Below are 16,914 nucleotides of genomic sequence, written 5' to 3'. Positions count from 1 at the left end.
CATTTGAGTATCATCAGCAAAAAGACATACTTTACCATCAAGGCCTTCTGCAATATCACTAATAAAAACATTAAAGGGACACTATAGTCACCAGAAAACTACAGCTTTTTAAATGTGTTCTGGTGAGTAGAATCATTACCTTCAGGCTTTTTGCTGTAAACACTGTCTTTTCAAAGAAAATGCAGTGTTTACATTACAGCCTAGTGATAACTTCACTGGTCACTCCTTAGATGACTGTTAGAGATCCTTCCTGGGTCATGGCTGCCTAAAATGCATCCAAACATTCAGTGTTTCCACCCTATGCATGCAGACACTGAACTTTCCTCATAGTGATTAATTGATTCAATTCATCTCTATGAGGAGATGCTGATTGGCCAGGGCTGTGTTTGAATTGTGCTGGCTCTGCCCCTGATCTGCCTCCTTGTCAGTCTCAGCCAATCCTATGGGGAAGCACTGTTATTGGATCAGGGTACCACTTCTGATGATGTCAGCAGACAGCTTGCTATTTTTGGGCAAACAGCATGCAGAGCTACAGCTTCAGGCTTGAATACAAGTAAGATTTTGCTATATTTAGGAAGGCAAGAGGGGCCCAGATGGGGGTTTTAACACTATAAGGTCAGGAATACATGTTTGTGTTCCTGACCCTAGAATATTCATTTAAAGAGAATGGGTCCAAGTACAGATCCCTGAGGTACCCCACTGGTAACTAGACCTTGCTTCGAATATACTCCATTGACTACAACCCTCTGTAGCCTGTCACTCAGCCACTACCTTACCCATTCAACAATATTGGAATCCAAACTTAAAGATTGCAGTTTATTGATAAGCCTTCTATGTGCAACAGTGTCACAAGCCTTACTGAAATGTAGGTAAGCAATGTCAACTGCACCACCCTGGTCTATTATTTTAGTTAACCAATTAAAAAATATTTAAAAAAAAAAAAAAAAAATCAACAGATGTTCAACAATTCCATCCTTTAACATGGTTTCCAATCACTTTCCCCACTACTGAAGTAAGGCCTACTGGCCTATAGCTGCCCGACTCCTCCCTACTACCTCTTTTGAATGGGCACAACATTCGCTAACTTCCAATCTTCCGGGACTACTACTGTTAACAAGGATTGGTTAAATAAATCTGTTAATGGTTTTGCTAGTACACCAGTAAGCTCTTCTAATAAACTCCGGGTGTATTCCATCAGGTCCCATTGACTTGTCCTTACTTTTGACAGTTGTAAATAGAACCTCTTCCTCCGTAAGTTCACATGTAACAAATTACTCATTTGTCCTTTTTCCTAAGTGAGGCCCCTTCCTTAATTTTCATCCATAAATACTGAACAAAAATATTAAAGGGACACTATAGTCACCTGAACAACTTTAGCTTAATGAAGCAGTTTTGGTGTATAGAACATGCCCCTGCAGCTTCACTGCTCAATCCTCTGCCATTTAGGAGTTAAATCCCTTTGTTTATGAACCCTAGTCACACCTCCCTGCATGTGACTTGTACAGCCCTCCATAAACACTTCCTGTAAAGAGAGCCCTATTTAGGCTCTCTTTATTGCAAGTTCTGTTTAATTAAGATTTTCTTATCCCTTGCTATGTTAATAGCTTGCTAGAACCTGCAAGAGCCTCCTGTATGTGATTAAAGTTCAATTTAGAGATTGAGATACAATCATTTAAGGTAAATGACATCTGTTTGAAAGGGAAACCAGTTTTTTTTTTCATGCAGGCTCTGTCAAATCATAGCCAGGGGAGGTGGCTAGGGCTGCATAAACATTAACAACGTGATTTAACTACTAAATGACAGTGAATTGAGCAGTGAAATTGCAGGGGAATGATCTATACACTAAAACTGTGTTATTTAGCTAAAGTAAATTAGGTGACTATAGTGTTCCTTTAATTGAGGCAGTCAGCTAGACCTTTATCCTCTTCTACATACCTTCCTTTTGTTTTTAATATAACTAAACCTGGTTTTACTTTGCTTTTCTCATTTATGTATCTCATTAATGTTCAGTGAATCAAGCATAAAGGACTCTGAAGCCATTTGCCTTTAATTAGGTATGCAGATGCAATTTATAAGAGGGCAACGCACCTAAATCACTAGTGCAGAACGAACTTGCCATTTATATCATGTATATATACATACCTCCCAACATTCCCAGATATAGTGGGACAGTGACAAATTTGGGCTCCTATTCACCATTCCTAGTTTGTTTTTTGGTGTCCTTTTGTTTCTGGTGTCACTAGAGAAATGCCACTGATAAGTGCTGAGCTTATCAATACCCAAGTGGGCTGCCCAGTGTAACTACCAGATTTACACCAGGGCTTGACAAATGCACTTGAAACCTAGGAGCCAGCTAAAATAATTAGGAGCCAGATTTTTCCATGTCAAAAATACAATTCTAAAAGGGACACTAGAATCACCAGAAACACTACAGCTTAATATAGTTTATCTGAACCCTATATACTGTCTCTGCACGCTTTTCAATGTAAACACTGACTTTTCAGACTAAAGGCAGGATTTACATTGCTGTATGGTAGAACCACTAGTGACAATCACTCAGATGGCCTCTAGAAGTGCTTCCTGGGTCAGTGCTGCACAGTGTGCAGCACCTACATTAATGCTCCTCATAGGGATGCATTGATTCAATGCATCTCTATGTGGAGAAGTTGATTGCCAAGTAGGGCGTAATCTCAGCCATTGTAGTAGGGCCAGCCGCCACGTCACCAGCACGGCGTGGGAAAAAGGATGAGTAAAAACACCTTTCCCATGTGACTGGTGGAGGGGCAGGCCACATAAATGTACACAATCACTGACAGACACACGGATTTGATACACATACACACACTCACAAATCACAACGTTTATTATTTTAAATTCACCCAGCTTCCCTATCTTTGGGAAAGCTGGAGTGGATTAGCTTTCCCTGGGGTCCAACTGGGCTGCTGTCATCTCTCTGCTCTGCTCCCTACAGCGCTGTTTAGTGATGCGGGGTCGTATTGTCATACTCCGGCATCACTGGAGGGCGTGTGGAGGAGCAGAGCAGGGAGATTACAGGTTCCTCGCCGCCTTACTCATGCAACCGCTCGGCCGCCTCCCTCAGCTCTCAATGAGCCAGCCGTCCGCCTGCCCGCCTGAGCCCTGCGTGAGCCGACTGCCCCACTCCAATCTCAGGCAGACAATCACCTCAGGTGCTGAACAGGCTCACAAATCCCAGGTGCCAGGACAAAATTCCTGTTCGCCATGGCGACCTAAGATTTGTCGAGCCACAATTTACACACTCTTTTAAGGGGACTCAACCTTTTTTGGGAGGTCTGGTCCCTCCTCTTTTACCAGGGAAGTGCACAGTGTCACAGGCACACCCCATTCCAATGTATACAAGAGTTGTGAGGTGTATACATATATCCAGAATGTAAGAGATACATCTTGGGAGCTAGCTAAACACATTTTACAATAAAGAGGCAGAATGACTAGTTAAAGGACCACTCAAGGCACCCAGACCACTTCAGCTTAATGAAGTGGTCTGGGTGCCAGGTCCAGCTAGGGATAACCCATTTTTTTTTTTATAAACATAGCAGTTTCAGAGAAACTGCTATGTTTATTAATGGGTTAAGCCTTCCCCCAAATCCTCTAGTGGCTGTCTCATTGACAGCCGCTAGCGTGATTCTCACTGTGAAAATCACAGTGAGAGCACGCAAGCGTCCATAGGAAAGCATTGTAAATGCTTTCCTATGCGACCGGCTGAATGCACGCGCAGCTCTTGCCGCGCGTGCGCATTCAGCCGACGGGGCGGAACGGAGGAGGATCGGAGGCAGAGATCTCCCCGCCCAGCGCTGTAAAAAGGTACGTTTTACCCCTTTTCCCCTTTCCAGAGCCGGGCGGGAGGGGGACTCTGAGGGTGGGGGCACCCTCAGGGCACTATAGTGGTCCTTTAAGAGTAGGTAAATCATCAGATGTGAAACACCTTAAAGGAACACTCCAAGAACCATAACCACAGCACTCCATAGTGGTTATGGTCACATGAATGATCTGGCATCCTCCCATTGCAGTTTTAGTCATCACTCTGTGATGGTAATGATGTATGAAGTGTCTTTAAGCTAAGCTCTTTGGATGCTGTCCGCTGGTGAAAACGTCATGAACTATGTGGACTTCAGTTATTTGAATTTTTTTAAAATATATTATTCAAGAAGACCTAGATTGCGGTTTCATTACAGAGTGCTTTTCAACATATGTATTTGTAAATTCAATAAAGAGGGCATTTTTCCCTTTTTAAACAAAGAAGCAAGTTGACATCAAGGGGAAGGATTGCTAAGCAAGACCAGTTGAGTAGGAGAGAGGCAATGGGGACTGGGCAGCCATAATAAATTTATAATAATATTCGATTTGTATAGTGCTTTTCTCCCTGTGAGATTCAAAGCAATTTACAAATATACAAACATAAAGACATAAGAGTTAGGAGCTTCTGAAGGTCAGATGAGCGGACCGAATGCCTGATGGAAGAGGTGGGTCTTTAGCTTTTTTTTCTTAAAAGTATGTAAGGAACGTGCCTATAATTGCGCACGGTAAAGAGTTCCAGAAGGTAGGGGGCGCGTGGCTGAATGCCCTGGAACCTGAGTCTGTCTTTATTCTTGGCACTGACTAGTCATGCTGTAGATGAGTCAATTAGCAGTAGAAATGGAGCCAGAAAACAAGAAACAACAAATGTATATTCAAATATGTACTCCAACTTAACAAAATATTTGTACTTTACCCGGTACTATGCGACACTGAATTATAAATGTCCATATTAAGCCAGCATTTCAGGGTATTCCTTATAATAAAAAAATAAAGTTTTAAAAAAGTTGATGTTTCAGTTCTGTGTAAGAATTTTCTCAGGACATGTTTAAAACAAATTAAAGAAGCAAATTTTATTTATAAGAACAAGAATTAGTCGCTCACTCCACCTGAGCACTTGTCTACCAAGGATGCATGTGCCACAAGCAGGATCCGCCTCACAATCATTTTGAAACCAGGATGTTCTAGCTAGGCATACACTTACTGCCAATTAGCTATCTGTGCGTTCCTATATATAGCGGAACACGTCCTGAAGCTGATCTGGTTGTGATTTAACAACACCTAATGAAGATCCACGCCATGTATATGGATTGTACACTATGATGTAATGCTCCTTATATTCATTGCTATCACTAGTGTCATGTCGCCATAGTTATTAGGAGCATTGCATCATGGAGCACAATGCGTATGCACAGTGTGGGTCTCCACTAGGTATTGGCAAATCCTATCTACATCAGCTGCAGCAGGATGCATTACGGTATCTATGGGAATGTGCAAATAGCCAATTGGTAGCAAGTTTATGCCTGGGTATAGACTCATGGTTTCAAAATGATTGTGATGGCGCACCCTGCATGTGGCATATGCATCCATGGTACCAGAACACGCCAACAAGCGCTCAGGTGTTTAGTGAGCGACTAGTTCTTGTTCTTATAAAAACATTAGCTTCTTTGATTGTTTTAAACATGTCCTAAAGAAAGTTCTTACACAGAACTGAAACGTTGACTTGGTGACTTTTTTTTCCCATGTAACTTTTGGAATAACAATAAAAGAAATTTATTTTGTAAAGAATACCCTGAAATGCTGGCTTAATATATATATATATATATATATATATATATATATATATATATATATATATATATATATATTTTAATGACAAATTATGCAATTGCTACTGGAAGTCTGACAACAATACAAGTGTCTGTTTGGACAAGCTTTTTACATTGAGTAAAAGGTACAACCTCTGTGCACTACATCTGCATTAACATGTAGTGGTTTTAATGCTTAGAGCATCCCTTAAAAATAATAAAAATAAACAAATAAAAAAATCTACGTCTGCCAGGAAAATGTATTAAAACTGTATCACCTATACAATTCCACCACGTCATATTCACTAGAAACATGATTATTTTTTAAGCCATGCAATAACCCATGTGTTTTCCAGCAGGTGAGCAGGACTGAGAGGTTCATGGAGCTGAGACAGGTGTCAGAAGTATCATGGCCCCCATGCCCCTCTCACCTTCTCCAGCCTCCACTCCCCTTCCTGCCTCTTTTCGGATGCCATGGCTTCACAGCGAGACAGCAGTCGCACAAAATTAAGTTCCAGTCTGGACTTCGCCATGATGGCACACATACATGACTTTGTGACCCGGAAACACTCCCGGACAGCGCCACCTCACATCCGGTCTCCATCTTGGAGGAGGCGGAACTGGAAGCCGCTGCTGCTGTACAGACAAGACATGTTACAGCTCTAATGTCTACTGGGAAGACTAATCCAACTTTTTGAAACATTTATTTCTTATATATGAAGATATTTATTTTCTAAAATTGTAACACTATAGAAAAAGCCCCTTATGATGATTTCCGAGGACAGTTGATAACACTGGTTTTCAGGGCCGCCATCAGGGCATGACAACCATAACAGTTGTCATGGGCTGGGGGGCCCGGCCGCCCGGGCCCCACGTGTGGGGCCCATCGGGTGGCCCACACACTTAGGGCCACCCGATGAGCCCCCTCCTTCAGGGGCCCGGTCGCGCTATACAACGGCCATAGCGCTGACCGGGCCCCTTTAAAAAGCCGTAAAGAGGGAGCCCGCCCAGCCGTAAAGAGGGAGAGCGCCGAGCGCTAATGAAGAGGGAGCAGCGCCGACTCCCATCATCCCCAGCCACCCTCCTGCAAAGTAAAGGTAAGAGACAGAAGGGTGGCTGGAAAATGAGCTGTGTGTGTGCATGTATGTATGTATGTCTGTGTCTGTCTGTATGTCTGTCTGTCTGTCTGTATGCATGTATGTGTATGTCTGTCTGTCTGTCTGTGAGATGGCTTTTATGGTGCCATCTCCTAAACAACTTTGGGGCAGTTTGACAAAAACTTAGACCTTGACCATTACCTGGGGGTGCTGGTGGTAGTGCTGGTAATTATAGAGCTGTTATGGGGTGAGGTGTGTCACCAGCATAAACTGTGCTCCTTGATAAAAGTTGGGTAATGTAAAACATGTCCCATAAGATGTGCAAGCAGCAATGTATGTATCTGTATGTATGCATGTATGTGTGTGTGTGTGTGTCTGTATGTATGTCTGTGTGTCTGTATGCATGTATGTGTATGTGTGTCTGTCTGTATGTATGTCTGTATGCATGTTTGTGTATGTCTGTCTGTCTGTATGCATGTCTGTGTCTGTATGCATGTATGTGTATGTCTGTCTGTCTGTATGCATGTATGTGTATGTCTGTGTGTCTGTATGCATGTCTGTGTGTCTGTATGCATGTACGTGTATGTCTGTATGTATGTATGTGTGTCTGTATGCATGTCTGTGTATGTATGTCTGTCTGAATGTATGTCTGTCTGTATGCATGTATGTCTGTCTGTATGTGTATGTCTGTATGCATGTATGTCTATGTATGTAGGTCTGTCTGGATGCATGCATGTCTGTCTATGTCTGTCTGTATGCGTGTGTGTCTGTGTGTCTGGATGCATGTATGTGTATGTATGTCTGTCTGCATGTCTGTATGCATGTATGTCTATGTATGTCTGTCTGGATGCATGCCTGTCTGTCTGTATGTCTCTGTCTGTCTGTCTGTCTGCGTGTATGTCTGTATGCATGTATGTATGTCTGTCTGTCTGTATGTCTGTGTATGTATGTATGTCTGTGTGTATGTCTATGTATGTATGTCTGTCTGTATGTATGTATATGTCTGTATGCATGTATGTATGTCTATGTATGTGTATATGTATGTCTGTATGTCATTATATATGTATGTCTGTATGTCAGTATGAATGTATGTCTGCATATTATTATGAACGTAGGTCTGTGTGTATGTATGTATGTATGTCTGGATGCATGTCTGTGTGTATGTCTATGTCTGACTGCATGCACGTATGTCTACGTATGTCTGTCTATGTATGTTTGTGAATGTCTGTATGCATACATGTATGTCTGTATGCATGTATGTCTGTATGTATGTCTATGTATGTGTATATGTATTTCTGTATGTCATTATATATGTATATATGTATGTCTGTATGTCAGTATGAATGTATGTCTGCATATTATTATGAACGTAGGTCTGTGTGTATGTGTGTATGGATGTCTGTATGCATGTATGTCTGTCAGTATGTCTGTATATATGCATGTATGTCAGTCTGTATGCCATTATGAATGTATGTGTGTATGGATGTCAGTGTCTGTATGTATGAATGTGTGTGTGTGTGTGTGTGTGTGTGTATGTATGTATGTATGTCGGTGTCTGTATGTATGTGTGTCTGTCTGTCACTATGTATGCCTGTGTGTATGTCTCAGTATGTGTGTGTCAGTATGTATGCCTGTATGCGTGTATGTCTGTTTCAGTATGTGTGTCTGTTAGTATGTATCAGTGTGTGCGTTTGTGTCTGTGTGTGGACCCAGTGAGCGGTATTTGGAGGCGGGCCTCAGGGGGCCCAGACCCTGAGCTGAGTTAGGGGCCCCAAAATTTCTGGTGGCGGCCCTGCTGGTTTTATGTGAACAGAAATACTAATCGTTGCTATAATTTGCACTGGCATATGTTAAGGCAAATTTAAACTACATATGCCTTAACCCCTTCAGGATGGAGTCAATAGTACACGTTCTGATCAAAACAAAACGTAAACAAAAACTGGAATTTGTGCTATATGTCTGTTCAACCGTAATTCACCTCTTTCATATTAAATGCACCCACACTTATTATATATCATTTTGCTCAGGAGAAACAGGGCTTTCATTCATCAATAACTATTCATATTTGAAACATAATTTATTATGTATAAAATTTAAGAAAACTGAGAAATTAAGATTTTTTTAAAAATGTGGACATTTTAGCTGTAAATGTCATAATACCGTTAGCTTTAACTGCAAAAAAAAAACAAAACACATATTTGGATTCAGCAAAGTCTCACTAGTACAACAGTACCCCCATTAACAGTTTTTATGGTGTTTTCGAAAGTTAAAGGGTCAAATATAGCACATTCCATTTTTCAGTTATTTCAAATTGAAATTTGCCAGATTGGTTACGTTGCATTTGAGACCCCATGATGGCAAACTATTTGCAAAAGTAGACAACCCAAGGAATTGCAAGTGGGGTATGTCCATTCTTTTATAGTAGCCACTTAGTCACAAACACTGGCCAAAGTTAGCGTTCATATTTGCTTTTGTGTGAAAAAAGCAAAAAAAACTAATATTTGGCCAGTGTTTGTGACTTAAGTGGCTACTAAAAATGCCTGGACATACCCCATTTGCAATACCTTGGGTTGTCTACTTTTGCAAATGGTATGCCATCATGGGGGTAATTCTCATTCCTGGGCTACCATATGGTCTCAAATTCAACGTAACCAATATGGCAAATTTCAATGTGAAAAAAATGAAATGCAAGCCTTATATTTGACTCTCTAACTTTCCAAAACACCATAAAACCTGTACATAGGGGGTACTGTTATACTTGGGAGACTTCACTGAACACAAACATAAGTGTTTCAAAACAGTAAAACGTATTCCAACAATAATATCGTCAGTAATAGTGCCGTTCGTGTGTGAAAAATGCAAAAAACTTCACTTTTACTAAATATATCATTGTTGTAATACAATTTATCATTTTGAAACACTAATATTAGGGACGTACTAGCCGCGAGTCAAACAATGTATTTGCCTTGGGCGGCATTTTCCAGGGGGCGGCAAAAAAAGCCGCCCCCAAATGCCCAGGGCAAATGTCTTGTTAGCCTAGCGGCTAACTAAAAATCCAGTCGGGCGGGAGGTGCTGGCGAGGGAGCACTGATCAGTGAGCTCTCTGCTCAGCTCCCACGCGCGCCGCAGAGTGATGCCGGGAGCCGGAATATGACATCATGTATGACTGCCTGCCTGGATGACTGTCTGCCTGTGTGTGTCTATGTGACTGTCTGGCTGTGTGTGTGTGTGTAGATGTCTTCCTGTCTGAGCATGGCCGTCTGACTGTGTGTATGTGTGTGGCTGTCTGAATGTAAGTATGTGGCTGTGTGTGTGTAAAACTGTATGTGTGCAGGGTATTTATATCGGCAGACATTTTGTGCTATGATAGAAATTAAAAGTGTATATTCTGAAGTCACTTTGAACAGACCAGACTCCATTTTGTTATTTTCAAGTTAACAAAAGACACAAGATTTCTATCCTTTCTGTAAAACTGACCGCTTTACCAGAGCTGAATGGAATGTATAGTATAAACAAACCAAGTGATTAGAGACTGTCTAAAATGCTAATTGAATAGAATAAATTCTAAACCCATAGGTGACAGAGAAGATTAAATAATTTAATTTTACTTTCTATATCTAACAGATTCCCATTGTATTGAAAAGGTCATTTTTAGTTTAAGAACTGTCATATTAGAAATTATAGCAGAATTTGCAGACACATAGTCTGGACAAAACTGAGAAAAGGCTTTGAAATGACAAGTGAACATAAAATTATGGCAACATATAGATAAGCCAAAATGACGTCAAAATAGCTAACAGGAAAAGTTAACTCTTTCCTGGATAGGTATGTTTAGTGGGACGAGACTGCCATCTATAGACCAAATATTAAGTTGCTATTTAGAGGGTAACCAAACCCCTAGTGTTCCTACTGGGTGATTAGCCACTGACGAACAGAGAATCTGTTCCTTTAAAAGTTAAGACAAAGGGAAGAGAGATTCATTCAGAGAAAGCAAGGGATTCAAGAGCAATCAAAGATCAAGAGCAGAGAAAGCAGTCGGGGCAAAAGAGTCGGAAGCAGGCTAAGAAAGAAAAGACAGAGAAACATTCCTTGACACTTAGCTACCTGAGAACATCTGGTGAGAATATCTATTAACTGGTAAATATACTGGCTTCATTTAATTAATTTAAATTAATTCATATTTTCTAGTAGCATGATATATGACTGGATAAATCACGATAAGATTTCGATATTTAGTTAACTAAGAAGTATATATTTATAACCATTTCATACTGTAGATGGAATTGGGATAAGTGTGTATTTCTGTGACATATCACATGTTAGCATATCGTGACATTTATCCAGCTGTATTGATTTGCTATAAATAAGATTAAATATCTGTTTAGACAAATTAATAAAATATCAGCTTATAGAACATGTAGATTTATCATTGGATGAATTCAAGGAAATGACTAATGACTAATGACTGGTTTAAATGTTATTTTATTTAAAATTACATAAGAGCAGATCTTAAATGCCTAGAAGAGGTCTAGCCAGCATTGAAAGGGTTATTCTGTCAGCTAAAGCTTTTACAACCTTACACTGCATTCTGTCCTCTCTGTGAAATTTTCACATTCCTTCTCTGTGAAGAAAGTCGTAAATCTTGTCTTGAAGGCTAATGTGTAGATTCTATACTGTATTAACCAGTGGAAGTTTATATTACCATATTGTATTACATATTCATATTATACTGAATATTCATTGATTATTGTCACGCATGTTACTCATTATTATTATTTAAATTGTTAAAAATAAAAATTATCTATTTTATAAACAATTTGTGATTTTATTTATATGGTATACATTTCACTTACACGATACGTTCTTTGGGATCTGAGAATTTAAATAGTGGGAAATTCTCTCTGTTTACTATTATTATCCCATAAATATCCCCACAGTGTGGCTATGTGTGTGTGTCTGTCTGCCTGTAATTGTGTGTGAGTATTACTGCCTGTACCTGTATGTTTCTGCCTGATCCTGTGTATGTGACTATCTGCCTGCGACTATGTGCATGTGGTGGATTTGACAATGTATATGTATAACTGTGTGCATCTGACTGTGGGACTGTGTGCACATAACTCTGCAAAAATATACACCGGCATTACACACACAGGCCTAAATGCATGTTTTTATTTGAATACCCATCACACACAGCCAATAAACCCATTACAAATATCACACACAGCCAACACATAGTATACATATCACACACAGTCATCACACCTATCACAAACATTACATCATACATGGATGACGGGGGGGGGGGCGCTGTGAAGATTTTTTGCACAGGGCGCCTAAGGCCGGCCCTGCCGCCGAGAGGGAGTGAACATAGCTACTGGAGTAAACTTTGGGGTTAAACTGTTCAGTTTAACCCCTTGAAGTAAAAGTGCCTCTGGGTGCTTGTGGCACCATAACAACTTAATTTAGATGAAGTTGTTTTGGTGCTTGGAGTGGCTTTAATGCTATTACAGCCACAATACTGCCAAAAGTTTGGGTATACTTAGTTGATATGGAAAATGTTGCTATCTTTTAGTCACAGCTTGGTAATTCAAACCTTAAATAATGCCTTCCTACAGTGAGAGAGGTCCTACACCAGTTAATGGTGAGCCTGAGTGTTCAAACTGTAACTGGTAACCAATCACGGCCGGTGCAAGGATTTTTGCCGCCCTGCCCCTTAGTGGTCTCTCCTCTCCCCCCCCCCCCCACCTCCCTCAGGGGTCTCCTTTTCTCCCCGACTTTCCATTAGTGATCTCTCGTCTCCCCCTTAGTGGTCTCTGCTCTCCTCTGCCCCCCCTTTCCATTAGTGGTCTCTCCTCTCCCCCCACCCTCCCCTAGTGGTCTATCCTCCACCCCCCCTCACCTAGTGGTCTCTCCCTCCCCCTTTTTCTCCTCAACCCCCCCTCCCTGTGTTCTCATCTCCCCCCGTGTTCTCCTCTTCTTATCCCCCGTGTTCTCCTCTTATTCCCCCCTCCCTGTGTTCTCCAATTCTTCTCACCCCGTCCCTGTAATCTCTTCTTCTCCTCCTGTAATCTTCTCCCCTCCCCCCTGTAATTTTCTTTTCTTCTCCCCCCTTCCCTCCCGGTAATCTTCTCTTCTCCCCCCCTCCCGGTAATCTTCTCTTCTCCCCCCTCCCGGTTATCTTCTCTTCTTCTCCCCCCTCCCGGTAATCTTCTCTTCTTCTCCCCCCCCTGTAATCTTCTCTTCTTCTCCCCCCCTCTCCCCCTGTAATCTTCTCTTCTTCTTTCCCACTCCCTCCATCTTCTCCATTCTCCCCTCCCCCCTGTAATATTCTCCCCCCTCCCTCCCTCTAATATTCTTTTCCCCTCCCTCCCTGTAATACTCTTCCCCCTCCCTCCCTCCCTCCCTGTAATATTCTTCCCCCTCCCTCCCTCCCTCCCTGTAATATTCTTCCCCCTCCCTCCCTGTAATATTCTCCCCCCTCCCTCCCTGTAATATTCTCCCCCTCCCTCCCTGTAATATTCTTCCCCCTCCCTCCCTGTAATATTCCCCCCTCCCTCCCTGTAATATTCTTCCCCCTTCCCTCCCTGTAATATTCCCCCCCTCCCTCCCTGTAATATTCTTCCCCCTTCCCTCCCTGTAATATTCCCCCCTCACTCGCTGTAATATTCTTCTCCCCTCCCTCCCTGTAATACTCTTACCCCCTCCCTCCCTGTAATACTCTTACCCCCTCCCTCCCTGTAATACTCCCCCCCTCCCTTCCTGTAATACTCTTACCCCCTCCCTCCCTGTTATATTCTCCCCCTCCCTGTAATATTCTTCTCCCCTCCCTCCAATACTTCTCCCCCCTCCCTACAATTTTCTCCTCACCTCCCCTGTAGCGTGGCCGAGCACCTCTCCGGTCCGCGACCTGGCCGGACTGACAGGAAGTGCACACTGAGTGTGCACTTCCTGTCAGTCCGGCCGGGTTGCGGACCGGAGAGGAGCTCGGCCACGCTACAGGGAAGGGGAGGTGAGGCAGTGCGGCAGCCGTCTGAGCGCTCTTTATAGAGCGCTCAGGTGGCTGAGGCATTTAAAAGGCCGGCGATGGGGGGTGCAGGGCGCCCCCTCCTATATGGCGCCCTAAGCGGCTGCCTAGTTCGCCTTATAGGAAGCGCCGGCCCTGTAACCAATGTATTTATCTCAGACAGCCGTACCTAGGTTACATGGCATCCTGAGCAGAAATGTAACCCCCCCTCCCAACTGTTATATATAAAATAAATAAACAAACGGTGCCTACCTCTACACCACCTCCAAACCCCTTTTGTTAGGGAAATTAAACAATTACACACGTATACTGACATTCATATTCACATGTATTTACTTAATGTCTCTCATGGACACCTAGACTCATACATATACATATATTTTTAGACAGGAACCTCGTACCGGGTGTCCAGTGGGGAGCTGCAAGAAAGCCTGGCACCCCCCAGCAATGCACCGGTAGGCATGTACCTGCTCTGTCATTACGGGGGTCCTCTGTGCACCCTCTTGCTTGCCTGCCACCTGCCCAATAAGTATGCTACTGCTCAGAATGCCAACACTGCAATTAATAAATAAAAAAAAAAAAAAAACCTGAACAAATCAAAGGAACAATCTATGGATTTCTTAAAAGTAGCTAGTACTTATATGCTAATGCACTTTTTTTTTAGAATTATATGAAAAGAATAACTTTGTGATGGTTTATGAAGGATTTTTAACACTTATTTTGCAGTATACCGCACCTCACTAAGAGCGATCCCCTGCAGAACCTCCTTTAATTGGCTGTGGGTTAATGCTGTTGTAACCTGTGGGCAGCAGCCTGGAGCTTAAAGTCCACTATAAAACATTTTTAGGTACCTGATTTCCTGGAGGGAAAAGCTCTATCATTTGGGTGCTGGGGAGCCTTATGACCAGCGGGTGTTTGTTGGCTTTTCTGTAGAGGGTTTTAACCTTTTAGAGTAATCTGGGAGGCCAGTATACTGAATTTGGTTCAGATCAGCATTCAAAGCTTTTCACTTTGATGTCACTTCAATCGGCATACGGAGCAATTTGCACCACACGTCCGGATTAGTATGGTATAGTATTTTAAAAAGGACAAATCTGCAGACACTTCAACACCAAGAAGCAAGTATACTGAAGTACCTGAAACAAGGCAAACATTTGGCTAACATGCCCTAGGTTCACCATCGCGGTCGTGCTGTTTTACATTTGTTCAACACTGGACAAATCTTCAACATAACAGGACATACTTGAAAATGAGAGAAATCTCAATGTATCCTTCCTGGTAAAATATTTTATAAATAAATAAGGAACAATGCAATTTATGCCATGGGCAGAAACAGCATGTGCTGCCTTCAGTGGCATTGGCCAGCATAATGAGTAGCCATCTTGGTGTACATTGACACCACGCTAATGTATTTTATGGATCTATGGCATACCTTCTTACTCCCCCTACCCCCCAATCCTGTTTCCTTACCTTGCTAACATTTTGTTTTTGTTTTTATTTCTCTTTTCAGTAAACAAACTAATGTTTCTAAAACTACAATGGGGTTTATACAGTTAAAGTAACACTCAAAGCACTATAACCATTGTAAAACAGATTGATTTTCACCTGGGCTCTGCAATGGGGTTTATTCAGCACATGAGCTATTGGCTCTCCTGGCCACTGAAAGGAGGTAGGGAGTGGCGCCCAGTAGTCTAACACAGTTTGACTACTTACTATGTGGGGGCCCTAGACACCATAATCATTACAAACTCACTGTAGTGGTTATGATGTTTGTAGTGTTCCTTTAACACTGTATTGTAGCAAACTGTAATCGGAATTGCAAAATTCAGGGAATAAGTGGTGATTTAGAAAAGTTCTCCAACATGGGTGTAGGCACAGCTAGTTTTATTGAACACTAATATTTTCTACAGTATTTCTATTCTTTGTACATACCCTTTTTTGGGTGGTATACCCCCACGATTTCTAATTGTATAGACATTATTTGCCTATTTCAGTCTGTATACTGACATTTGGATTTAAATTACCTACATTTTATTTTTGTTAACAACCTTGTATGATACAATTCAAAGTATTTCCACATGCTCGTGTGTGTGTGTGTGTGTGTGTGTGTGTACTGTAGTACACCACATGCAGTTCCACACAAAACTAGTATACACTAAATGGACACTCTAGGTATCAGATGATAGTGATCTTTCATAAGAGTTGACTCTTACCTTGCTTTATAAAGTGTCCTTGGTCCTTCTGGTTTAAGGTGGTCTGACATAGCATAAGTTCATACTTACCAGCTCACACGTGATTTAAACAGCATTTATTTATAAGCACCTTTTATACACAGTTTTTTTCATCTTTTTCTAAACAGCATTTATTGCCTGAGAGCTATCAGCTGATCGACACTCAATGAATACTGTTTAAACCTGATATCAAGTGGTGTGATAATGCTAAAGTATAAACCTCTGCTTTATAAGCCCAACTCAGACAGGAAGGAACATGGACACCTGATACAGCAAGATAAGAGTCAAACTGTTAATAAACCAAGCAATAATGGCAACAGTAATAGGCTGAGGGCTTTCTGCCTATAACAGACACTCATTGATGCTACGAATTGGGATGGCAGAGTGTTTAGCAAAGGGACTAGGGCTGCAAGGGGAGACCATAATTCAGTGTTAAATCTTGAATGGAGAGACATCCCAAGGCACTATAACCATTGCATTGATATGAAGTGGTTATAGTACCCAGAGTGTCCCTTTAAAACCAACTTTCCATTACCCTTAACTGGAGCTATTTTCAAAAAGCAACCCATGCATCTTCACTTGAAAAATAGCTGTGACTGTGTTGAGTTGATTCAATTCAGTCAATAGTAAATAAGGCAACCTTGTCGAAATTTCATCAGTTGAATTCAAGTGAATTGAGCTGAATGATCGCTAAATTTTCTAGAATACATTTGTTGCTTATTGAAATGACAGCATCATTGCAGCTGTTGGCAATACATTCCAAATTCTATTTTCTGTTTTAAAAAATATATATATATATTTAAAGGAACACTATAGTCACCTAAATTACTTTAGCTAAATAAAGCAGTTTTAATGTATAGATCATTCCCCTGCAATTTCACTGCTCAATTCACTGTCATTTAGGAGTTAAATCACTTTGTTTT

The 16,914-nt window shown here is 41.5% G+C and overlaps 1 protein-coding gene across 1 annotated transcript in view; it reads right to left on the bottom strand.

The window, feature by feature from the left end:
* Positions 1–6,189, bottom strand: part of USE1 (unconventional SNARE in the ER 1) — a 143,107-nt gene extending 136,918 nt beyond the window's left edge. The window contains exon 1 of the mRNA XM_063455444.1: positions 6,071–6,189. Coding sequence (XP_063311514.1) covers positions 6,071–6,184 — 114 coding nt within the window. The 5' untranslated portion in view covers positions 6,185–6,189. The remainder of the gene's footprint in view (positions 1–6,070) is intronic.
* Positions 6,190–16,914: the final 10,725 nt, after the last annotated feature.

The sequence above is a fragment of the Pelobates fuscus genome, chromosome 5 (assembly GCF_036172605.1).
Source record: "Pelobates fuscus isolate aPelFus1 chromosome 5, aPelFus1.pri, whole genome shotgun sequence".
Classification (NCBI taxonomy): domain Eukaryota; kingdom Metazoa; phylum Chordata; class Amphibia; order Anura; family Pelobatidae; genus Pelobates; species Pelobates fuscus.
Note: the sequence above shows the minus strand (reverse complement) of the source record. Positions and strands in the feature narration are given on the sequence as shown.